Source organism: Erpetoichthys calabaricus, chromosome 5, assembly GCF_900747795.2.
Source record: "Erpetoichthys calabaricus chromosome 5, fErpCal1.3, whole genome shotgun sequence".
In the NCBI taxonomy this organism is placed as follows: Eukaryota; Metazoa; Chordata; class Cladistia; order Polypteriformes; family Polypteridae; genus Erpetoichthys; species Erpetoichthys calabaricus.
The window spans coordinates 11,093,667-11,120,395 of NC_041398.2; the positions used below are offsets into that span (position 1 = coordinate 11,093,667).

Sequence of the window (26,729 nt, forward strand, 5' to 3'; positions counted from 1 at the left end):
ACAGGACTCCATGAGTGGAGAGTCAAGATAAAGGGTTGGAGGGGGCAGGTGGGTCCAGAATTGACTTGGCACACAAAACAAGACGTTCGGCTTTTTATAGTTCTGAGACAAACTTATTTAAATTAATTTAAATTAAATTAAATGTAAAGACTAACACATGTATGGAGAAAGCTCTTCAATATGATTATACAATTGAAGGTCTGCATCTCAGAAGTGTGACTTGTGTGGAAATCCTGGGAGCCTTTTTGTCTTCATCATCATCATCATCAACCATACAAAAGAGAGAAAGCTACGGCAAGCTGAGTTATATAGCGACCAACAGTGGAGTGTAAATCAAGAACAGAATCTCCATAATGTCTGTGAAACACAGTCGACATCAGGACTATTGTGTGGAGTGTGAGAGAAAAACACACGAGAAAGATGGGAGATGAGAGACGAGACTGGACTGTGGGGTCTGAGCTGTGAGGAAATGCTGAAGGATTTGAATCTCATTAGTTTAAGGATAGAGAAATCAGGAGGTAGCCTGGCAGAAAAGTTGTCACCATCCTTTATTAAATGTCATCTTTTACACATTATAAAAAATTCACTTTTTCACACAGACAGTAAATAACTTTGAGATATTTGTAAAATGAATATTTGAAATGTTAAGGAAATTTGAAAAGATGATCCATATTGGGCTGAATGGCCTGTTCTTGTCATGCTGTACAAACTCCTTAGATCTTTTAAATTTCTCACTAAATGTTTTCACGTCCCACACACCCCATTCTGATCAGACACCCTGTGATGTGTCACTGTCACCTGCAGGAAGTGGAGATGGTCCTTGGTCTCTGAAAGCTCCTTCATCTCAGCTTCTCTCCTCTTCAGCTCTTCAATCTCCTTCTTCAGTTGCTCCATGACTCCTTCAGCCTTCTCCATTTCTCTCTTTTCTTGTTCTCTGATCCTCTCAGTCAATTTCCTGTGGGCTTCCTCAATGCACCGTATCAGAGCATTGAAGCTCTTCTCATTTTCTTCCACCTCTCTTATCACAGACATCTGAAAAAATAGGAAAAAGATTTAAAATTGAGTCACCTGATAAGAATCACCAATCATGAGGCACATTTGTTGCTATTTTGATGTTGTGAAGGACAGTTGGAATTGGCTGGCGTGATTGTTGGAACTTTATTATCAGAAGGAAGGTCAATTGCAGACTGCCACCCAGATAATATGTTCCCTCCATTATGCAGAGAAACTTCATCACTCTACTTTTGCTGCTATTAAGGAAACTGCAGGACTTCATGAGGTATGCAGTCATGAAAGGCTTCCTTGTGAAGGATCTTGACAGCCATTAGTAGGAGCTGCTGGGGACACCTCCACTGTCTTGTGAGGACTCCTTTTGACATGATAGTTTGTATCAAAGTCTGCCTTTAAAAATGTCATCTCCTGCTCAGCCTGAGGTTAGGAGTGGAGTAGGACAACACACACCAGGAATAAAGAAGAAGAAGAAGAAGAAGAAGAAGAAGAAGAAGAAGAAGAAGAAGAAGAAGAAGAAGAAGAAGAAGAAGAAGAAGAAGAAGAAGAAGAAGAAGAAGAATTAACTTGTGTGTTAGAAGGTAATTGTGTTAAAATAAAACTATTTCTGTTCTACAGTCTTGTGTTTATTAGTTGTATTCTAGTTTGGGGTGTGAGATGTCACCATGTCAGACCTGTGAGATGGAGATATTAAACAAGAGGGTCTAGGTGTTGGTCAAGGGTCATCAGATTTCCTTTAGTTTCATGAACTCTTTGCATATTTACCTTCTTCCATCTCTTTTTCATTGTAAAGCTCAGAGTCGTGAGTCTTTATTTCCATGTTTGATGTATTTCTACTTCATTTAGGAACTTTGCATTGTTACTAATTGTTATGTTGTATAAAATCTGTACATTTTGGTTTAATTTTCCATTATATTTTGTTCAAGACAAGACAACAGATAAACTACATTTAGGATACAAAAGCCATATCCTCTTCCCTTACACCTCACTTTTATAACAGTTGTTCACAGTTTAGTGCTACTTTGGTATTACAGCCTGGGAAAGGAAGACTGAGCCGAAACCTTAGGTTATTGATATGGACATTTGGGACAACAATATGGTTTACAGCCTGGGAAAGATGGACATGAGGCAGTATCAAAGAACATTATTATCTGGGAAAAGATTGATTAAAGAGTTTGAGCAAAATTCATCAATTTTAGTGACAGCCAGCCAATCAGGTGCATGTGTTGTGAAACCACGGCATGACATTTCATAATAAATATGCCTCATTTGGAAGCAATGTCAGAAGAAGAGAAAATAGCAACGAACACATCACTGGTCGTCAGAAAAGCATCATGAACATTGATTGCTAAATCAAACGCCTCCCTGGGACATTCATCCTTGTCATCTGTAACTTTTTTGAATGCTTTTTCTAAAGACTTTATATATTCAGACTTTCTAGTCAGTACCTATTTTCTATTATTCTTTGTTCCAGAGGTATTATTATTATTCTTGTAATAAATACCATGCTGCTTATAACTTTCTATGCTTTGTCTTAATGTCTATAGTGATTAAAGTAATAAGTTAGATTTCTTTGAGCACCTGGAGCAGCCACGGACATTTGCCATTATATCTGTGCTGCGAGGTTTATAAGGCTGAGAGTGAGGAGCTCCACTCAACAGTAGAGACAGTATGAGAAGAAGGTATTCTTGGCTGATAAATGGCCAATAGTCAAGAGTGCTGAGTCTTTGTAAGTTTAAATGTATTCATGCAGACCAAAAGTAATATTTAGGTGTGAGATATAACTAAAACATTGTATGTTGTTCGTGCCGATAATAAGTAAGTCTCTTGAAGTGCTGAGTGACAGGCTGTGTTATACCTAAAGCACTTGTGTGGTTTAAAGTGCTAGAGGTGAATCAGTGTATGTGTGTCATTCATGGGGCACTGTTGTGGTGAGGGTCTGTGTGTATGTGTACTGCTATGTAAGTGTGTGTTCATCTTAAAGTGCAACAGTAGACCAACCCGATAACGAACTTGACGAGAACACTTACCCTTGAGAAAACAGGTAAAGGGTAAGTAGAGGGAAATACCACAATAATACACTAATGGATTTGCTATTGTAACTATGGCTCATACTTGTATGATAACACCAGGTGGGGTGTTCTACATGGGATGTAAATGTGAGGTAAAAGGTGCCTGCTGTTCAGGATCACCAACCCCAATGCTGGAGATGTTCTGCTGGTTTTAGAACTTTGCACATTTGGACAGTGACTCACATGACTGTGATAGAAAGTGAGGATGAGAAGTCCTGAAAAGGTCACCTCCAAACCAGCTACTACTGTAGAATGAGCAAGACATGATAATGTGGGATTTATTATTAGGTAATTTAGATGAAGCTTTACACCAAATACAGAGAGTCTCATATGGTGTTTTGCCTTTTGGTACACATGTGGAAAACCTCAATGGTAGGGTGGATAGGCTCCTGGCTGGAGTAGGGAAGGAAGGATCCAGTTGTCATTGTCACATGTGTCCAGTTCTAAGTGAACAATTATGAGAGTTAGGATCAGACCACCAGTACTGTAGGACAATTTAAAGACTTTGGTAAAAAGCTGAGGAGCAGAAGTGACAAAGTGATCAGAAGTTCAGCCTATGCCACACATAAGACTGGGGAAATTAGATAGATAGATAGATAGATAGATAGATAGATAGATAGATAGATAGATAGATAGATAGATAGATAGATAGATAGATAGATAGATAGATAGATAGATAGATAGATAGATAGATAGATAGATAGATAGATAGATAGATAGATAGATAGATAGATAGATAGATAGATAGATAGATAGATAGATAGATAGATAGATAGAAAGAAAATGGCCCTCATAGAATCTTTATATAATTAAAGATTTATTCTTCATAAAGTTGTATTCCAAATACACAGACACTCTTTTGAGCCTAACAAGCCAATCCAAAACAAACAAAGTTTCCAAACAGAATCCAATGACAGTTTTTAAAAAACAAAGCACAGCCTTACAAATCCAGAAAATCACAAAAGCATAAGGTTCAGCTAAAAGAACACAAAAACTCATCAAACTCACAGAGCACATTCACAATTAAACTGTGGGAGACCCTCTGAGTTTATAGGGCCGAAGAGAAACTCGTGGTGAGCCACACACAAACCACATGAAACATAACAAAGGCAACTTATAGATAAAATGAAATACAATGATTAAATCAGATACTCGACCAAATCAACATTAACATTAATAAATAAACAATAAAGACATGAAACAAGACTATGAACAACATCTAGTAGAAGGAATCCTGGCTGAAAAATGTCACCGTCAACATGAGTGTAGAGAAGGGATTTCATGCATCAGTAATAAGCAGGAATTCTAGGAGGAAACAACAAAAGCAGACGAGCGTAGAAACATAAACCGAAGTGAAGGTCGGTCTGTGAGGTTGGCTCTCCTTCACTTCTACTTCTTCAGCTGTCACCACTGTGTCTGGATTGGACTACACAGTGTTGAGTGACAGATTGTTCTCCGCCTTCTTTCTTTGAACTAAAGACACACCCCACTAGTCTAGACCGGCTGTGTTTAGTACTTTAGTAAACTTGATGGTGTTGGTCAGTTTAATGTGAGTTTTTGTTAAATAAATTAGGTTGGATATGTTTGGTCTGTCTGGGCACAGAAATGTGTGTGAAGAGTTCTGTGTCTGCTAGATGAGAATTTTCACATAAATGAATCCTGGCAGAACTGGGCATCGGAGAGTGTGCTACCATGGACAGTCTGCCAAATCAATACAGGGTCAGAGCTGCACTAGTGATCACAATGGAAGCCAATTTGGGGTTTCTGCCAATTAACCAAACTGTAATGTGAGGATGTGGTGGAAGATCTGGAAAAACTGGAATAAACCCACTGAGATACTGGAAGAAGGTGCAAACTCCACATGGAAAGTGAATGGAGGACTGTGGATCTGAGATTCAGCAGATGCTACAACTGTACAACCTTACTGTCCTTTGTGATAAAATAATAAAGCTAAAGTAAAATGTTTGGAGGTGTACGTTATGTAAAGTCTGCACTCAATCAAATAGTGGAGACCCTTAATTTGTGGAGAATAATAAAACTGAGAAATACCAGAATGAACATGAGAAAAGCATTACAATCTCCAGAAAAAATCAAGAATATCCCATCTCTCCAAATGAGGCATTTTACAGGAAAGACAGGCTCTCCAATCAGAACTAAAGAACCTGAACAACTCATCTTTAAATCACAACATCATTACAGTGAACATGGAGAGAAGGCAAATAAGATCTTAGCTCAACAATCAACAAGCAAGAAGATTGCAACGCAATAACAGAAATTACCAGCACAACTGCAGATAAAGTAATGAAGCCTAAAAATATAACTCACACATTTAGCAAGTACTATAAGTCTTTATAGTCTACTCAGTTTAAAGAAGACGAGACACAATCTGAGGAGTTCTTTGATGTAATGCAAATACAACAACAACTTACTGACAAGGAACTGGACAAACCTCTGAAACTCTCAGAACTTCTGGATGCTGTAAACTCACTCCAAAGTGGTAATACAACAGGCCCTGATTGCAACCAGTGGAATTTTATAAAGACGTTTTCAATTAAGTTAGCTCCACAATTATTAGCAAAGTTTACAGAAGCTACAGACAACAAAAATCTACCCAAAAAACCTACCCAATTTTCCACACCTCCCATCCATTTCCTTTCCAGAAGAAATCCTGATTGGTCCTGAGGAGTCAGACAGCATCTCAGCAACATATAAAGACATTTCAAAGAATCTCCCCTTTAAGGGTCCAAGGAAACAGTGGGAAAAGGACTCTTTAATGAATATCTCAGAAAAGGAGTAGAAGTCAGTCATGCATAGAATACACTCCAGCTCCATATGTGTGAAGTATTCAACCATCTGACTTTGACTCTTTCATGGATCACATTTATCTCATTTAAAATTGGGCAAGAATTCAACCTGCGAGTGTGGCAATCGAGCTCCAGCCTCACTGGGCAACATGTTTTGGGAGGACAACAAAGTAACATCATTTAGGGCCAAAATGTTTGAATGTTTTATCTGACAGCCGTGGGGTCACAATCACTTCTAACTCATTAACAGCTGTGGTTGTTGAGCAACCAGAGGGGCCTAAAGTGGAAGAGCACACATTGACTGTAACTGCCTTGACCACATTGTGAGCTCGTGGACTTGTCCTGCTGAACTTGAACACCCCCAGCCCACCTGTGATAAGTCACTGGGTCACTGATGTTTGACATTAAAAAAAACAAATTCTCACATAAACGATCTGATCAAAACCTTTATAAAATATGGCAAGATCTAAATAATAAAACTTTAAAATAAACATCCATAGCAGGGGAAGCGGAAATTCTGTCTTTCTATTTATTTATTTATTTTTGTAAATTATCAGGAATTTAGTCCCAGTTCTCGGCCCTTCTCTTTTTTTCTGGGTTGCAGTGTGAATTCTGTTTGGTAGTTTTTTATTTTTTGCATTTTTTTTGTTTGTTTAGATTTCTGTTTTAACTTTCTAATTTTTTTATATTATTTTTTGTTTTGACTTTGAAAGTCATTTGTTGTATAAGTTGAACTTGATTGTATGCAATACTATTTTTCAAATACAAACAACTTAGACCATTAATGGACAATGTGCCAGCTGATCTAATTCAGAACATCAGCGTTGACCTTCATTGTGAGTTTCTGTTAGCAGAGTTAAGTCCCCTTTAAGCAGCTGATGGAATATCAGAGGACTTTATGGTGATGCTGTCTGAGTCTCCAATGAGTAACACCTGAGATTCTGTCAACAGTTAAAGGCCATGAAGGACACCAGACAACGTCTTCTCTAACTCTCCCTTCTTGTGTCCCTACTCATCATCACCAATGAAGCTCTGCTGCTCTTCAAGTTCTTATTTATTTCTGCACTCTTTGAAATGAAGTGTTGTCTTTCTATTCCACTCACCTTCATCTCGTCAATCGTCCTCCTTGTCTCCTTCAGTGTCTTCTCTCTCTCCTCAAGTCTCCTCTTGATGTCACTCAGTGTCGCCCCCAGCTGTCTCTGTTTGGACACACAAAAGGACACGCGTGGTCAGATCAGAATTTACATTCACTTTGTGATTTCTTCTTCTCTTTCTGACTCCTGATATTTTCACAAACCATTTGTTTGACATTTCATGACACAACGTAGATTTAATTTAACAAAGCAGAAATGACAATAAAGATTAAAAGAAAGTTTTAATTTAATTGATGTAAGATTGACTTTGGGTTTGAAGAGTGCGTCAAATACAGAAGATAGTTTGATGGCACACTGGTATGTGACTTAGTTCTTGATGTTTAGAAGACATCACATTGACAAACTGGGAAATGTGAAGTTCACACAACACCAAAAATAATAAAAACAAACTGGAGTGTAAAGTAAAGAAACTGGTGAAAGGGCAGGAGGACTTAAACACATCATGTCAGTAATTATAGGATCTACAAGGACATTTGATATCCTGAGTCAGACATGTGAGGACGTTGTCTGCCGTTGTTATCTTCTAGAGTCAAGTAACATACCGAAATACACAAACGATTCTGTTGAATTCAGTAAGATGGCAACTTAAAAGAATTCTAAAACTCATAAATTATATTTTTGTATGTTACTTACCTCAGGTGTTTTGTTTAGGTGACGGATTATTATTATTAATAAACTAGTGAGCTCCGCCCCCTGCTCACTTCGCTTGCCCACCCGCAGGTTTAGTTCGTGTGGTGCTTCAAACATTTGAAAGCCTGTACAGCACCTGTCCTTCGGTCTCACTGCCTTGTCTCTCTTCTCCCCCAGACATCCTCTGCTCCTGTGGGGGTCCCGCTCCTGAGGCGCACCCCTATGAACAGGAAGATTTTCTATTCGTCTAATTGAGAGACTGAACTATCCCCTCCGACTACACAAACAGCTCGATTCATTCCTGAAAGAGACTTATGTTTGTTTGAAGTGTCTGAATAACGTTTATCACTAAAATCTCCTGTGTGTCTGTGCCACTCTGTCACCCAAGTGTGACCGCGTATGTGGATTTCACTTTCACCAAACCACAAATCTTTTAATTCTTGAGGAGAGGCCTTTTTAATTTGAAGAAACAATACTTTTGAGTGACACCAATTAGACAATCTACAAGTCTAAAACTTAAAGTTTCAATCCAAACAATATATTCAATCTCTTTTCGCTGTTCTGTTATTTCAACGAGTAATAATTTCTGTTTGTTTGCGCGAATGCGATCTTTACTATCATTTTTGTAGACTTTCGAAATGGCCAAAGTCTCCATCTCGCGCATATTACTTCTGTGTCTCTGGACTTCCAAAAAGTCTCTTTAGAAAGATCAGGTCTCGTCTCTTATAATAGAGAGATGTTTATTATGTTTATGTGTTTTGGTTTCACCAGAGCCTTCAAGACCACCTAGCCATCCCTGTTAAAGGTTCAGCTCAGAGATGTGCAGGTGGGTGAGCCTGTGGTGTCCTGATGATGGACTATCTGTCAGGCAGACTCAAGGACTGTGTGAGCAACACTGGAGCAGCAACACTGTTCTCATCTCAGTTCTGCTTCAGTTCTTAGTTACTTATTAAGTTTCTAGAGTCAGCACTGTGATGGCAGTTTGGTTTTCCTCACAGGTTGCCTACACTCCCTTACAGCTCCTCTGTGTGTGTGAGACGCTGCTCTGAACTGAATCAAGTCCACTTTTGTTTTCTTACTGAATTTATGAAGAGACCCTCACAACAGCTACAGCCTTCTCCTTCACACAGTTATGGTGATGTCAACTCCCAGAATTCACCCCCTGGCTTTATCTTAACTACCGAGTCACAGTCAGAAGTTCTCAGACTCTGAGCAGGTGAACTCCTGACTTGGTTTATGGTCACTCAGGTGAGGTGATGCTTTGTCCAGATTGTTGTGTCCATGGAGATCTTCCTCTGTCACACATTTAAGAACATTCAGTTGGCTTTGTCTTTCTTCTATCAGATTATTTTCTCTCTCTTGTCCTTTTCTCCTGGTGACTGTGAGTTGTACTTCAGTTTAAAGTCTTTGAGGTTTCACACTTACTGGTTATCTTTTAGTGGCAACAAAATGTACAACTGCTGGTTGATGTCCTCCTTCAGTAATTCTACAGATTTTAGAGGTGGTCTCTCTTACTTGTGCACCTTGCTCTCCTTTTTCAAGTCAGGACTAAATGAGACCCCCACATTCAACTCCATTACTGGGGTCTTCAGCTCTTATCGTTTGGCACTGCGTTACCCTTTGGAACAGAAAAGATTATTGAGCCTTTGTGATGGCCACAATAAGGGTCTTACTACAGGGAAGAAGCTAATCCAGGGGCAGAGATCAGAGTTCTAGTGCTTACAAAGGGTTATAAAGGACAGAGTGGACTTGCTGCTGTGGGTGTCTTGGATGAACAGAAATCCAACCTTTTTACTGCTAATTCCTCCTAAGTGTTGTCCATCAAGTTGAGTTTTGGCTCCATCTTCAGTCACAAAGTGATAAAGAGTGACATACTGAGACATCGCTGGGTGACATTTGCTGTGGTTGATCAGACTGATCAGATGACACCCAAAACTGTCGAGGAGAGTCCTGGTGAAGTGAACTGAGCTGAAGGTACGAGTCAATAAAAGAGGGGCAGGCGGTGGCAGCTTAAGAAAAAGACTTCTGACCAAGCAGTGGCTGTCTGTCCTACAATTACATGTCTGCTATCAGGGACATCTGAAGAACTGATTTATGTAAATCAATCCAAATCAAGTGATAGCTAAACAACAGAAAACAGAAAGAGATCAAAAATTAGATGTTGATATTAGTGACCTGATTCATATTCAACTGACAAATATCAGGCCACATCATAGACTTCATTGTTGATTAACATGTTGGTTTCTAAACGTTGGTCCACCTGTGAGCCGAGCTCTTTTAATATTCCAGTGAGGACTCAGCCACATTTGTGTCACTGACTGAGACCTGGCAGAGCCGATGTGACACTAGTCCTTTATTTGAAGAAATACCAAATGGTGAACTGAAGTTAAGTGTCTTTATCTGAACTTACTGTTGTTTCCTTATAAGGCATTAGTTCTCTGGATAATGTGTTCTTTTGAAATTGTAGCATGTTAAGTAACCGAAAAATATAGAAATATGACATAAAAAGCGATATCCCTCCCATAGTGATTACGGCGGTACAAAAATCGCATGAGAGAAAAAGATATACTTTAGCTTACTTTACTGACGGATTTACGCGGTTACAGACAGGAAGCTTATGACAGACTCTATCAAGGTGTGGGAGTCTTGACCTACGCAGTCTGCCATCTTTCGTCACCACGCTGTAAGGATTTTCTGGATGGATGACATAATGTTCTGTCCATCAGCTTCAAAGTGTATTGGCAGTAGGATCATCCTTATATACTGGTTGCTCCACGTGCAGGCTCTCTTTCTAGTCTCCAAACAAGGACAGGAAAGGACTCAAACCCCACCTTCAAAAAATACAGGAATAGCACAATGTCTACATGCAGTTCTCATTCTCCCAACAAGGAAAGAAGATTTTGTGCTGACAGAGGACAGACATATACTATTCTGTCTTTAGGCTGACTATACAATCATCCAGTTGTCTTTGGCTATGTAGTCCTATGCTTGGCTCGGCAATTCAAAATGCTGAGCCCCTGCATACCATACTTGGTCTGCCTGTATGAATGAATCCATAACAGTGTGCTCAGAGACAGTGACATTAAACTTAATATTATAACAAACATATTATAACAACTGTACATTGAGGTTGTGTAGTAGTGATAGGGGATTTGAAACTGGCTTAGATGGTCAAACTTACACTTCTAATCAGTTCTTTACACTCCTGCTGGACTTGTTAGGGTTTTACCAAATATGAAAGCTCAGAGTCTTTGTCATAATCATACATTTGGTGGGATTATCACTCAGGGGTTTGACATTCAAAATGTCCGTACTGCTCCACTAAATAACATGATGTCTAATCACTAATGAAGAGCCTGATGAGTTATATCATTAAAAACAGAAAGTCTACACAGGAATAGTATATTGACATTTCTGAGCTGAGCTTATTGTAAGAATCGTAGACTTAACTCTGGAGTACAATACAGACTGACATGTGACAATAATGTGTCTCTTAAACAGCCCTGAGATCAGCCAAATGCAAACTCCGATTCTTTAAAAATGGACAAACACCACAAAGGAAGACAAGCAGCTAAGCACACTCAGCGTGTAAGTGTCAGCAGTACAGAGTGTGACTATCGATGTGTCAGACCTTCTATTGAATTACGTTCCCTTGGAGTCTTCGTTCCCTCACAAGCGGTGTCCTGTCTTACACTCCGTTATTTGGTTACAGAGCTCACCTCCTAAACAATCACAGAAAGCTTTCCCTACCGATCAGTTGATCTCCTGCCACTCTCGTTGTGTCTTTTTGATACCACAAACACTCCTGCTTATTGTCTCCTGACTCCCTGCTCCACACCTTCACTTCTCTCCTCACTTGTCCTGTCCGCCCCTCACAGAACAGAAGCCCCTCAGCCAGTGCCATCACTTACAGCTTTCTGCCCTTTCTGCCCCCACACAGAGCATCACAAGCTGCCTGCCTGAAGGTACGTAACGGACACTGGGATTTCTGTTGTTCCAATGTGCAGAACTCGCAGTAGTAATCGGGACACGCTGGCGTGCACAAGGTTGGGTTTTTGTTATTTAGTCCTGACAGTTAATCAAGTGACAGATAATCGAGTTTTACTGGAGATGAAGAGATTTCTCTGTCACATTAAATGTACAAATTCCTTAACTCAAAGTTATTCAAACAGTGTCCATTAAACACTAAACATCACTCACCTGCTTTTCTTCTCTTTCCGTCTCCAGCTCAACCATTTTATGCCCGTTATGTTCAGTCACTCCACACTTCATGCAAATACACATCTGATCAGTTTTGCAAAACATCTCCAGACTTTTCTGATGTTTCTCACAGAGTTTCTCCTTCAGATTTCTATCAGGATCAACCAACTTGTGGTGCTTCAGGGCGTCTCCTTCATAATGAGGCTGCAGGTGAGTCTGACAGTAGGAGGCTATGCAGGTGAGACAGGACTTCACAGCTCTGAACTTCTTACCAGTACAGAAGTCACACTCCACGTCTCCAGGGCCAGCATAATTCTCAGATGGAGGAGTAGGAGGAAGAGGAGGACTAATTGTTGAATTCTTTAATTTCTTGATGACTTCATTCAGCAGATTATTTCTTCGCAGAGCAGGCCTCGTGGTGAAGTTTTCTCTGCATTGAGGACAGCTGCACACTTGGCTCTGATCCCAGCAGTCCGTGAGGCACTTCAGACAGAAATTATGTCCACAGGGGATGGTGACGGGGTCAGTCAGGGTGTCCAGACACAACGAGCAGGTGATCTCGTCCTGTAATCCACACAGCGGGGCTTCAGCCATCGTCAGTCTGAGGAGAGGCAGGCAGAGAGAATCAGTCAGAGGAACAAGGAAGTGACTTGTGAAGAAATGAAAGTGAAAGTTTGTCTGAGCTCAGTGAGGAGGAGGAGGAGGAGGAGGAGGAGGAGGAGATTTAAAGAGAAAGCTGAGAGCTGACAGAGAGAACATCTGAGGAGACACTGAGGGTGAACAGTTAATGTGAGAGAGGAGCTCAGACAGTGAAGACCACCAAGTGAGAGAAGAGATGACCTGTCACAGGGGGTCTGCTAAAGTGTCACTCACGTCAGTATTTCTTATTCATTTATTACACACTGAAGTCCACATCAGACTCCACATTAGTCCTCTTTATTAAGCAAATTATCCATCCCATAATAAGTTCTCATCTCCTGCTTATCAATAATGAATGTTTGTGTTTTTCTTTGTCTATGCCAGGAATTTATCAGATTATCCAGTAAAGACCCCAACTGAATCCCACTCAGTTTAAGAAACAGAATAATATGATTCATTCATAAACACAAGGAAAGTAGAAATATGAAAACATCTTAAAAACTGATAACAGACAGACAGACAGACACACACACACGTAACACACACACACGTAACACACAGCAGGCGCTTGCCGTTCTCGGCTCCTTCACAGTTTTTTAGATTTTCTTGGTTATTCAAGTCGTTTTATCTCAGGATTTGTGAGACTTAATCAGGTCTGTTGAACAGGCTCGTCTACTCCTGCACCCTACGATTAACACACACAGATCTGAGTCACACAATTGGGTATAAGTGATGCCCTGATGCCAGTCCCTCTGTAATAGCTCACCTCAGACTCATTCCACTTAAGTACATAACAGTGACCCCTCCAGCCTGTCACTTCTCTGTGTCCCACACTGGGACTCGCTGTCACCAGGACTAACAAATGTACAGATGTCTCTGAGACACATGAAGTCTCATATAACATTTGGTTTCATGCCAGTTCCCAACCAAGGGAGTCTTACCTCTGCCACCTTTGCTCTTCTGTAGCCAGCAGACACACCACATGCACTTCAGATCAAGTCATCTACCTCAACCTAAGCATATTCAGGCCTGGTCAGTACTTGGACTGGAGACCATCTAGGAAACGCTTGGGTGTCTGCTGTAAGAGGTGTTGGTGAGGCCAATAGGGGGCTTACCCAGTGGTCTGAATGTGGATCCCAATGGCCCTGTGCAGTGACGAGGACACTGTTCTGTATAAATGGTGTTGTCCTTCAGATGAGAAGTAAAACTGAAGTCCTGACTCTCTGTGGTTATTAAAGATCTCTGTGTGTCCTCCATAAAGATGTCTTTGCTAAATTGCCCTCCAAGGCCTTGTCATTGTGCCCCCTAATCGTCCCCTGTCTCTCATTAGCTAACTTTTTCTCTCACCACTTCACCATCTAATAGCTCATGTGTGGTGAGCATACTGGCACAAAAATGGCTGTCATGACATCATCAGGTGGATGCTGCACATTAGTGGTGGTTGAAGTGGCTCCCCACTCACTGTGTAGAAGAGCTCTGAGTAGTGAGAAAAGCACAATAAAAATATAAAGAATTATTATTATTATTATTCAAGTGATACCTCTCAGCGTTGATAACACCATGGGCAAGAAAGCAGTCATTTCCAACATCTGTTGCCCTAATATTTACTTCAGTCTCTAAAGAAATAAAGACAAAGTATAGAAATGTCAAAGGAATGTGGCATTTAATAATCTTAGATGAAATATAAGTGATCAGCGTGGGCCTCAGTGTTATCATATGCAGAGCACCACCTATTGGAATGTAAGTCATGTATTAATAAACAGATTGCACATTACAAACATTTGTAGTAATATAATGTATAGAATGTTTGAATGACAAATAAATGTGTATGTTTCTGTTATATACAATTTAGTATGGGATTTGTAAAAGCCATGTTAATGTTTGAGATGTGCCATCTGTTGGAATGACAAATTTAACATGATGTCTCTGTTACACACCATTTGGTATTGGATTCGTAAAAGCAGTGTTAGTATTTGTGATGTACCATTTGCTGGAGTGACAAATGCCATTAATTTTATTACTATAAATGTTTGTGATGTGCCACCTGTTGGAATGAGAGAGACAAACGAACCAAATTGACACGCAGAGACACAGACACAGAGACACTTTTCCATTTATTAAGGTGGAGAATGCCGCGAATTTTGATTAGGGATCAATATGCTTTATTATTAGTTTTAGTGCTATTAGCTCTGAAAAGTGTAGGCCTGAGGTAACTTTAAAAGGACACCATTTATTTCTGCAGAAGGGCCCTGTCCTGTCAGCCTTTTCACAGGCAGATCTTGTTTTGTGAACGCCGGTGCTGAGCCGCTCACTGACAGAAGACAAACAAACTGCAGGCAGGGCCTTTGGCTGTGTGAGTACTGGGCAGGCTCTTAGGCTGGCACATCAAACATATAAGCACTTAATGGCATTTACTTTTATTAGGGCTCAGTAATACTTTGGGCAATAACATTAAAATAAAACGCATTCTGATATCTACCTAGTCTGAGCCACTGTATATAGGGGTTAAGAGCTGATTATTGAAGGTTACGGACCTTTCACTGCACATCGATGTCCGTGAAGTTAGCAGCAGCTTAGCCCTGACAGACGAGTGAGCAGCCGAGCGCCAAGAATGAACAGCAGCGCTGTGTGCGTTTGCAGGCTTTTATATGAGACACACAGATATGTGTGAGATTAGCATTTAGGTTTATATGCCAGTGCTTCTTTGTATGTCCTAACGATAATAAATAAAGTAACAGCAGAACATATTAGTTAGCTTATTTAATCAGTTGTTAAAGGCTTGTCTTTTTTCCTTCTTTCAAGCATGAAGCTCCGTGTCGAGGCTGTCCGCAGTTTGGCCCTCATCAGTGAAGGTGCGCGCTGCCTCTTACCGGAACAGTTGCCATTTATTTTATCCTTACAGCAGTGTGGCTGAACCTGTGGGGCACTATATCTACAAGGGGGTCGCAAAGAAAAAACGGAAATCGAAGAAGAAGCTATTGTGACGTACTGTAATTAATGTTTTCTGTTTACTCTCTTTAGAGCAGGCTCTTCGTTTTTACAACTACATAGAAAGACAGAAGGTGCGTCAGCGGCGGGAGGGAGGAGAGAGGAAGGAAGGAGGTGTTGGGACGTGAGGAGAGAGAAAGAAAGTCTAAAGAGTCAACAGTGAATGAAAAACGAGTAAAGACAAAACACATAGTGACATTTTGTTGTTTTATAAGTGTGCCTAGCGACCCTAAACAGCAGGCTGGGGAAGTTGTATTGCTGTTCTGTTCACTTCTTGTTTAAGGCTGTAAAGCAAATAAAATGGGAATATTTCGAAGGGAGGATTCTTTTCTATACCCACTGTACAAGTGGTTTTAATGCACCATCTCTTGAAATGAGAAATGCAATGCATTATTATTTTACATACGTTGAAATGACAAATGCAATGCATTTTCTTACCACTAATGTTTGTGATGTGCCATCTGCTGGAATGAAAAATGGAATGAATTTTACTACTAGAAATGTCTTTGGCTTGTGGTGAGAAATGCAAAGCATTTTATTACCACAATTGCTTGTGATATGCCAACTGTTGCAATGAAAAATTGAATGCATTTTATTACCGCAAATGTTTTTGATGTACCATCTGTTAAAATGACAAAAGCGATGCATTTTAGTAACAAAGATGTCTGTAATCCACCACCTGTTAGAATGACAAAGGCAATGCATTTTATTACCACAAATATGTGTGATGAGCCATCTGTTGGAATGACAAATGCAATGCAAAATACAAAATACATTCCACTAGATGGTGCACTGCAAATGTTAACACTGCGGTCTAAGTTGATTATTTAGATTTCAACCAATCTTATACTGGTAGCAAAACTAACAGAGATTGCTGTTGAACCACCTGCAGCTGTTAACCCTTCGTACAGCACTGGCGCCGTCAAGCAGCACACTTTGGGCTGTCAGAAAAAGGGGAGTGAATAGAGGACGCTGTATCACTCACAACAATATTTGCAATTTTACCACACATCTATGGGGCAAAACATTACAAACATGTAGTTTAAGAAATGCTGTCTTTGAGACTTAAATCCTTTCACATATCGATCCATTATATAGTGCCTTTCATGCCTATCTATATATCTATCTGCAGTTTGTATGCAAGTAACTTTGTGATCCTTTCGACTATAATAAAATTAATATCTATCTATCTATCTATCTATCTATCTATCTATCTATCTATCTATCTATCTATCTATCTATCTATCTATCTATCTATCTATCTATCTATCTATCTATAATATAGTGCCTATCATATCTGTCTACCTGCAGTATGCATGTAACTAATTTTGTGATCCTACCTACTAAAATTAATATCTATTTATATCTATTATAGAGTGCCTTTCACATCTCTATATCAATCAATCAATCAATCAATCATATGTTTGTAGGGTCCCTACTGTCACATTGTACAGACTCCAGTGTAATTGTATTTTATTTGCATGTGCCAATCGCTACCCCTACGGCATTGTGGCTACTGAGTCTAGTTAACCTCACCTTAAATGTCAGTCTTCCTTACCTGGAAATCTTCAGCAGTATAGTGCCTTTCATATGCATCTGTTGTAGGTTTATCGTGTCATCACTGCCTTGTGTACAGTGTCCAGTGAAGTTCTTCCTTGCCCATATTAATCTCTCCTCTCCAGCTCCATCATTAGTGAGTAGAAGTACCTGACCCTGAGAATATTGCGCACGCACAGCACACAATCAAGTGACAAGAGAAGACATCATAGGCATCCATCACTTATCCTTCTCTGAGATACAGCAATACAGCCACTGTGCTGTCCAATCATAAAAATAATAATAATAATAATAATAATAATAATAATAATAATAATAATTGTCTGTCCTTAGTATCTTCTATCCTTTGATCTAACCCCTCATTGTATGTTAAACATGCCCACACACACACACACACACACACACACTCTCCCTATGTGTCCACTTCAGCAATGCCAGTTCCCCCAAGTTGAATTATTCCGGAGTTTCAGAAGTTGATTGCAGACGTTTCAACACTGGGCCGATGGGCAGCGCTGAGCTGGCACTCCTGTCGTTGCAGCACCAGGGTCTGCGTGGAGTCTCCTTATTTGCATGAAGCGATTGAGAAATGAGCTGCTCTGCCTAACTTTGAGAAAGCTTAGCATGCGGAAGTCCTTGTGCTTGAGTACAAACTATTGGTTACCAATGTGCCTGAGTGATAGTTGAAATAGAAAAGCCATGCCATGCCAGATGTGGCCGTCAATCTCCCACGGAGAGGAGCCATGTGTTTAAGCAGCTTTGTTTTGTCCTTTCACAGGTCATCATCATCATCATCATCAGAAGTGAACTGCAGTGACAGCTTGTCCAAACTGGACACCGCAATGGAGAGGACGACACTAAACTGGTAACGGAAGATAGACATGTGGCCATTAAATAGGAGGAGTATGAGGAGGTGACCGCACCAGTAAACGAGGACTCCAGTGATGCGGTGTCACTGTGCGTTCAGCAGGAGAAAAACACGGGCGACAAACAAGAGGCCCGTGACAAGGATGAGAAGACCGTTTTTAAGGGAGAGGACCTCGAGCTCGAGGATTCACATGCAGAGCCCCATCCGGCTTATTTTGGTTCCCTTCAGGGGAGATAAGAGGAAGAGCCGCCTTGATCTGCTAGTAAGTTTAACTCACTGAATTTGATGATGGGCTTTGTTGGTTAGTGAGTACAACTTGGAATTGAGGGCATGCTGGGCTGAATGGTCCAACCTGTTCTCTGTCATATGGGGTGGGGTTGTGCAGGAGGTGACAATGACAGATTATTAATGCAGTTCCCATACAAGGGTGCTGGAACGGCAGGGCTGATTCATTCATTTCTGCCATATGCTGACGATACTTGGGGTTTGAGGGCGAAGTGAGACTATGACACGAAGAGTCCAGCTGGCACTGACATCTCAACATGTTAAACGGTACCCCATTTATTTGTTAGGTGAGCAAAAGTATAGGAGCAGATAGTCTTCTAGAAAATTAAATGTCATGTTGCACATCCCTTGTTTGTAGTAACTTCATCAAACCTGTGGCTCCTCAACATCATCGGATGGTTGCTTTCTTCTGATGTTCTGCTTACAGACGGTACTTTCTTGAAGCGTTTGTAATTTCATGCTGATCCCTCACACTTCTTATTGTTCTACTTTTGCAGGTCTTTGTTCCTCCATTTAAATCAGTCCTTTCAGCTATAGCGGTCACCTGAGGGGACTATAAAAGACAAATCACCTGCTTGACAGCCAAATATTTCTTACGATTTCTAGAAAAGGTGTTGATCATTTACAATTTGCAATTTTTAGGTGAAGCAAAATGAGGTTGTGTCATTTAATTTTCATCTTTTTATTAAATTATTCCACTACAAATGAAAGAAATACATCTGTGAAGAGCAGAACATTGTTAAATCCTGCGGTTTTATGAGTGCAAAGAGAAGTCGAGCAAAATGACCCCTTCAATTGGCTAGAAAGAAAGATTACAATATGAAAGCTTCCAAAGGCAACTCAGATCCCCTTCTTCAGGCATGATGTAAGTAATATAATCTTATATATAAACGTCTACATGTGGAAGTCTGTCTGGCCCGGAAGTACGAGGCTACAGCATGAAGTTCAAAGAAAGCGACTCTGTCGCCAAAGTGAAACTGCTGAGAAAAGAGAAACTCATTTAGCCGCTAATACACAAGTGAGGCGAGCACATCGACAAAATGAAACCACAGAGAAGAGAGAAACTCACATAGCCGCTGATAGACAATGGAGGAAAAACAAAACCGCCAAGAAAAGAGAACCTCGCTTAACTGTTAATGCACAAGCAAGGTGAGCACATTGGCAAAATGAAACCTCCAAGGAGAGAGAAACTCGCTTAGCTGCTAATACACAAAGAAGGCGAGCACATTAGCAAAATGAAACCGCCAAGGATAAAGAAACTCACTTGGCCGCTGACAGACAATGGAGGTGAGCACATCGACAAAATGAAACTGCTGAGGAAAGAGAACCCTGCTTAGCCGCTAATGCACAACTGATGTGACTGATTGATTTAAGTGCCAGAATCCATGGTTTCTAGGAGCCACAACCTTTTACAGCACAGGCTTACACAGCTATTGATTTTATAACGTAAGATCTAACGATTTCGTCTTGACTAAAGAAGGGGCCTGAGTTGTCTTTGAAAGCTTGTATAGTTTAATCTTTGTAGTTCGCCAATGAAAGGTGTTACTTTGCTCGACTTCTCTTTGTATCCATAACGGCTAACACGGTATAACACCCTACTACTACTGCGGTTTTATGAAGAAAATTAACCCAATTTCTGTGCAGAGGTGCTAATATTTCCAATCACGATTATATTTAGTAGCTTTTCCTTTTGTGCCTGGGAGGTCACAGTGTCAGGCCTTTTCTAATGATAATGTGGATGGGGGGTTTTGAGATGGAGGTTAACCTGCTTCTGAACATTCAAGTCAAAGGAGAAGGAGCTCAGATTTTCACATTATGACACTGAAGTCTGAGACACCAACAAACCTACAGTGTATTAAAATAACAAAACAAAAAATGAATAAATAAAATGGACCTAAAATGTAGAATTTGGCCATGAGTTTAAACAGCAAAGCAACACCATGGGATGAGATGCCCAAGCAGTAAAAGATGGCTGTTCAACAGCACCCTTTATGGTCACGTTTTTCACGTGGGTAGGATTTTAAAATGTTTAACATGATCTAACACAGCTGGAGTTACAGGGTCTATGGTGAAGAAAGAAAAAATAAATAAAAAACACCTAAACACGCCAAAGAGGAACATAAGGTTGTCAGAAGCACCTGAGGCTCATCGCTGGCATCACAGGGTAGCATCGCTCAAAATAAAACTATGACACAAATTAGGATTATTGTGCGTCACTTTAGATTAGGAGTCCCTAATTACACTGTACTTACCATGTAATTACCTGTATAATTACAGAATAACTTGGTGTTATTACCTTGTAATTACTGGGTAACACAATGTAATCAGCCAGTCAGTCATTCTCCAACCCGCTATATCCTAACACAGGGTCACGGGGGTCTGCTGGAGCCAATCCCAGCCAACACAGGGCACAAGGCAGGAAACAAACCCCAGGCAGAGCACCAGCCCACCGCAGGGCATGCGCACACACACACCCCCACACACCAAGCACACACACTAGGGACAATTTAGAATTGCCAATGCACCTAACCTGCATGTCTTTGGACTGTGGAAGGAAACCGGAGCACCCGGAGGAAACGGGGAGAACATGCAAACTCCACGTAGGGATGACCTGGGACGTGAACCTGAGTCTCCTTACTGAGATGCAGCAGCACTACCACTGTGCCACCACGCTGTCCACACAATGCAATGCTGTAGGTAATTGTTATCCCTACAGTTTATATGCATACTTTTAAAAATTGTAGAATAACAATTACAATTGAGTAATTAATTATAGAGTTACACTGTATTACACCAAAAGTACAAGGTAATAACACCAAGTTATTCTGTAATTGTATAAGTCATTACATGGTAAGTACAGCGTATTAGACACACCTAATCTAAAGTGATACCGATTATTGTCACACAGGTATGGGACCGGCGGGTGGTAAAGGAAAAGAGTGATGCACTGTCATTGACGCAATTTCCGTTTTCTCCTTAGAATGTTCCAGAAGCTCCCAGAGGACGAGTGACGTCATTTCCGGTAGAATTGCTGCAAACCCCACCTCTTCCAGTACACTGCATAGTTAATTGTTGGACCAGTGAGTTCCCTGAGCCCAGAACGAGGACTTTACTACGATCAATGAGCAGACTTGCTTACTTAATATTTTTGCTTCGTCGTTTTTCTACATGAAATATTAAACTGGTTGTCCAGCTGGTGCTCCATATTCAGCCTGGTACCTTTTTTTTTAGACAATCAGACAAATTAAAAGTAACAACATCGGCTAAGTCAGTGCGGAAAGATCTCATTTGGAGAAAGCATTGACCGTCCATGACTGCTCTGCTTTGAATAGGACCACCAGGAGAACATAAAGCACCCGATGACTGAAAAACACCATTTCGGGGTTTACTGTGCCTTTCGGTCCGACCACTTGTTTTGTGGACTCCAACCGGCGACTTTTGGGCTACAGAGAGCCAGACAGGCTCAGATCAAGTGTGGCGTAGGTAGCACTGAAGATCGATAATATTCAGAGTGTCACTGTGGTGGGCGTATTCCGTAAGCTTGCTTATTAAATATTATTTTATAAACAGTGAGATATAAAATTCCTGAGACAATGAGGTAATGTGGGTTGTTTTTATTATGTGTGCATAAAATATGGCACTGACCATAAACAGGAGACAGAGCTGGAGGTGGCAGAGTTAAAGATGCTAAGATTTGCATTGGGTGTGATGAGGATGGGCAGGATTAGAAATTAGGACATTAGAGGGTCAGCTCAAGTGGGACAGTTTGGAGACAAAGTCAGAGAGATGAGATTGCGTTGGTCTGGACATGTGCAGAGGAGAGATGCTGGGTATACTGGGAGAAGGGTACTAAGGATAGAGCTGCCAGGGAAGAGGAAAAGAGGAAGGCCTGATATGGTAAAGTGAAGTCTGCGGCTGACCGCCATTTTAAATAAATAATCGGTGCACTCACGGCTATAAGGAGGACCGAGGGTGTGGTAGCATGGCAAGAGTGGTTCCAGAGGCATGATGTGGGCGGTCCTGCACTTAGTAGAATTGCCAGTGGCCGTAATTGATGCAGAGAGCTGCTAATCGCCACACCTGTGCCACGTCCCCAATTCATAAGGGGAATCGCAAGTGGGAGAAGGACAGCAGGAGACTGACCTGGGGGTGGTAGAGTTACAGATGCTAAGATTTGCATTGGGTGTGACGAGGATGGAAAGGATTAGAAATGAGGACATTAGAGGGTCAGCTCAAGTGGGATGAATGGGAGAATCTGGCTGACGTCCTCCAGGACAGCAATGTCTGTGTCCTTGAGCATTAGATGCCATGCATTCTTGTCCGTGGCAAGAACAGCACAGACGGCTTGCTGCTGCTCCAGAAACCGGGAAATCATCTCAGCCGTTGACCCCCATGTGGTTGCCTCATCCTGGATCAGCGCCTGCTCAGGGACGTTCAGCTCTTCTTGTTTCTTTTTCAGTTCCCGCCTCTTTTTCCAGCTCTACGCAAACGCATGGACCAAACATCGGCATGCTTTGACTGCACCGTCAACCTGCGGCATCTTCAGGACTTTTGAGATGGCCAGGTTTAAGTTATCCCCGAAACATCCGATCCACACGCAAGGGAATTTACCAAAGGCTTTAATCAAGTTTGCAGTGTTGCCCGTGGTGATTCCCGACAGATTTTCGCTTTTGATTTTCCACTCGTGCAACATGTTTTCAAAAACTTCCAAAATTTTTTCTGGCGTGTGTTCCTCAGGGAATTAAAGGGTCTCAAGGCAATGGGAATGAAGCTGCCAGTCCAAAGTAACATAGTGGACTGTGAAGCTTATGAACGTCTCACACCCACCGCCGCGGCGATCGGCGCTGCTGGTCGTCCACTGGTCAGCGGTCACCAAAAACCATACACCCATAGCCACTTTCTCTTCAATGCTGGCGCACAGTTTTTCGTACATCTTTGGAATTTCGCCGGTCGCAAAGAAATGCCTATTTGGTACCGTGTAGAAGGGGGCCGTCTCCCTCATCAGATGTAGAAAGCCGGGACTCTCGACAATCTCGAAAGGTATCTTGTCCTTGGCGAGGAAATAAGCCACCGCGCTGTTCATGCCTTTGCCATGCTTGGAGGTAGCGTCATGCTTCATCGACTTCAAAGATCCTGAATGGGTGGACTGGGTTGCAGTTGATTTTGGAGTCGGCGTGCATAAAATTTCCTGATACGAGACAAAATAAAATATATTTATATATATTTGAAAAGTGCGATGTTTAGAAGGCGTTTTACAACAAAGAAGCCACGCACATTATGAGTGAGACGCTGATGGCGCTTCTGAAAAAACTTCCATTAAGGTTTCTGGAATAAAATAGCCAGACAAACGAAAAATATTACCTTTTATGAGTTTATATGGTCATTCTTGTCACATGTATGGAGAACTTCAGAATTCTTACTTGCCACGCGCTAATACAGTGCAACCTTGGGTTACGACCGTAATTCGTTCTAAAACTCTGGTCGCAACCGATTTGGTCGTGACCCGAAGTAACTTCCCCCATAGGATTGTATGTAAATACAATTAATCCATTCCGGACCGTACGAGCTGTATGTCAATATATATTTTTTAAAGATTTTTAAGCACAAAAATAGTTAATTATACCATAGAATGCACAGTGTAATAGTAAACTAAATGTAAAAACATTGAATAACACTTGAACATAGAAAACTAACATTGCAAGAGTTCACGCTACAGCCTTACGAACCGCTCGCTGTAAACACATTTTTTAATGACTTTTAAGCACAGGGAAAAAAATGAAAATTTGAAAAATCTGTAATTAATACAAAAACTAACGATAAACCACCATGAGTCGAGTTCTGGCATGAAGGAAGTGAGCAGGAAGGTGGGTGGAGAGGAGATTAGAGTTTTGAGGTAAAGTCCCTCTGCGCGATGCACATCTGACCGAGAACAATGTACTGTACAGGGAGGGACTGAAGACGTGCGGAAATCACCGGCGCGTATGAACCGGAAGGAAAACTGACTTGTTCGTCACCTGAGTGTGTGGTCGTGAACAGATGTAAAAGTTTGGCAAACTATTTGGGCCGTAACCCGATTTGTATGTGGTCCGAGGTTCAACTGTACTACTCTCCGGTGCCAGGATCAGTGAGGAGAACGTCACGATCTCAAAATGTCTGTCGTCTTAACAGGTACAGTGGCTTCAGTAAGCGTTTCCCCTCTTCAAGCAACACTCAATACCCCAGAGTGACAAAGCAAAAGCAGGATTTTAGAAATGTTTTGCAAATTTACTAAAAAATACCCTATACTGCCCAATGTATTGGGACGCCCCCCGTCCCCTGATAAATCACTTCCATGGCCACAGGTTTATAACATCGAGCCCCTCGGCATACAGACTGCTGGCTTCTACAGACATTTGTGACAGAATGGGTCGCTCTCAGGAGCTCAGTGAAGTCAAGTTGGTACTGTGATAGGATGCCACCTGTGCAAGAAGTCCATTCGTGAAATGTCCTCGCTACTAAATATTCAGCTGTTAGTGGTGTGAGAAAGAAAAAAAAACATTATTAACTGTAATGATTATAAGTATTTACCTCACAATACCAATGACTGTATTTTGTATTAATATATGATTTATTACTTCTATATGATTTGTTCTTCATTTAGGTAGAAAAAGAATTAAGCTTGTGCACAGAATTATTAGAACACTTGCATTCTTTTATGAGAAAATGTTGATCTTTTGATACTTACAGAACACTCTGTGATTTTATAAATTAATGTAATAGTTTCTGAATTCTTGCTTAAAACCATAAGAAACATGTCCCTTATGGATTAATAAATAAGGATTTATTAATCTAACCAAATAAAATCTAATGAAGATATTAAAACTATAAGAATGTAATTTCTTTATAACTAATGTACTATAAGAAATTGCTTTAAACTGGTCTTGTGTGTGCTGATAAGAGCGTATTTCTTAGGAACGTGAGCTCCCTAATAGCTCTTTATTAAGATAAGAAATTCTGTGCACTTGCACATGTAATAATCAGGATGTAAACATAATTTACAGTAATTTATGTATGACCTTAAAATGAACTGTCATGTGGTTTTCTCTTTGACTAATGGATAGGCTAGATAATAAAAAGAAAAGAATTTTTCTTTCAGAAGGCTGTTTGATCTGACCAGGCAGTGGCACTGAGCTGGGGGTTCTGCAGTCTCTTTAAACTCACCAAGAATAAAGAAATTGCTTTTAATTTAAATTGATGTTTTTGTCTCCCATCGTTTTTTGACTTCAGCGTCCACAGGTGTTAAAACAAAATGGAGGCAATTGAGAAGTAATTTTACAAAAATACCAGCTAAACGTAACTGAGATTTGGAGACAGCGACTCAGCCACGGAGTGGTAGGCCACAGAGCGAGGACAGCGCATACTGAGGTGGGCAGAGTCAATAGCTACAGACCTCCAAAAGCTCAAGAACAGTACAGTAGAGAGAAAGAGCTTCATGGAATGGGTCTCCATGGCCGAGCAGCTTCTGCCAAGCCTGACATCACCAAGTGCAATGCAAAGCGTCGGATGTGCTGCAGTGCTGTAAAGCCCACCAAACACAACTGGACTCTCGAGAGCAGTGTAGACGAGGAGTGACGAATCACGCAATCCGATGGACGAGTCTGGCCAGGAGAACGGGACTCACCTGACTGCATTGTGCCAAGTGGAAAGTTGGATTATGGTGTGGGGTTGGGCATGGCCCCCTTAGTTCCAGTGAAAGGAACTCTTAATGCTTCAGCATACGAAGCCATTTTGGACAACAACGTTTATTTAATAATACATTTTATTTATATAAATATATTTTATTTATATATATAGCTCCTTTCCCATGCTCAAGGCACATTTTCATACAAATGATGGAACTCAAAGTGCTTTACATGACAAAGAAAGAGAAAAAATTAAAATAAGGGAACACTAATTCACATAGAATAAAAGTAACGTCTGAAGGCCAGGGAGGAAAGAAAAAACAAAAAAACTCCAGACGGCTGGAGAAAAAAATAAAATCTGCAGGGGGTCCGAGGCCACGAGACCACCCAGACCCCTCTAGGCATTCTACCTGACATAAATGACCTCACAATCAGTCCTCACTGTAGGGCAACATGACTGGGCACACACCAGTGCACAAAGCGAGGTCTGTAAAGACATGGAGGAGCGAGTCTGGTGATGCCGCACAGAGCCCTGACCTCAACCAGACTTACCACCTTTGGGAGACTGCGAGCGAGCCGGGCCTTCTCGTTCAACATCAGTGCCTGACCTCCTGGATCACAAAATCCCCATCGACACACTCCTAGACTTTGTGGAAAGCCTTCCCAGAAGAGTGGAAGCTGTTAGAGCTGCAAAGGGTGGGCCAACTCCAAAGGAAGAATGGGATGTCACTAAAGTTCACGTGTGTGTAAAGGCAGGCGTCCCAATAGTTTTGGCAATAAGAGAGTAAAAATCTGAACGATCGTATCGACACAAGTGCTCACACCCTTTAGTTTGACTCAGGCGTTTCTGATTCTATTGATCATCT

The 26,729-nt window shown here is 41.0% G+C and overlaps 2 protein-coding genes across 5 annotated transcripts in view; both read right to left on the bottom strand.

Annotated features, from left to right (window-relative positions):
• The window catches only part of LOC114643681 (tripartite motif-containing protein 16-like), a 488,218-nt gene that overhangs the window by 58,310 nt on the left and 403,179 nt on the right, over positions 1 to 26,729 (bottom strand). The window lies entirely within an intron of this gene.
• Positions 1 to 26,729, bottom strand: part of LOC114644391 (tripartite motif-containing protein 16-like) — a 119,622-nt gene that overhangs the window by 58,310 nt on the left and 34,583 nt on the right. The window contains exons 1-3 of one of the 3 annotated variants that reach the window (XM_051928007.1): positions 11,869 to 12,517; positions 6,988 to 7,083; positions 799 to 1,032 (exon numbers count right to left, since the gene is read on the bottom strand). In XM_051928007.1, the coding sequence (XP_051783967.1) occupies positions 799 to 1,032; positions 6,988 to 7,083; positions 11,869 to 12,462 (924 nt within the window). In that variant the 5' untranslated portion in view covers positions 12,463 to 12,517. Of the gene's footprint in view, positions 1 to 798; positions 1,033 to 6,987; positions 7,084 to 11,868; positions 12,518 to 26,729 lie in introns of those variants that run through there. The other 2 variants (XM_051928005.1, XM_051928006.1) reach the window with 2 other exon arrangements.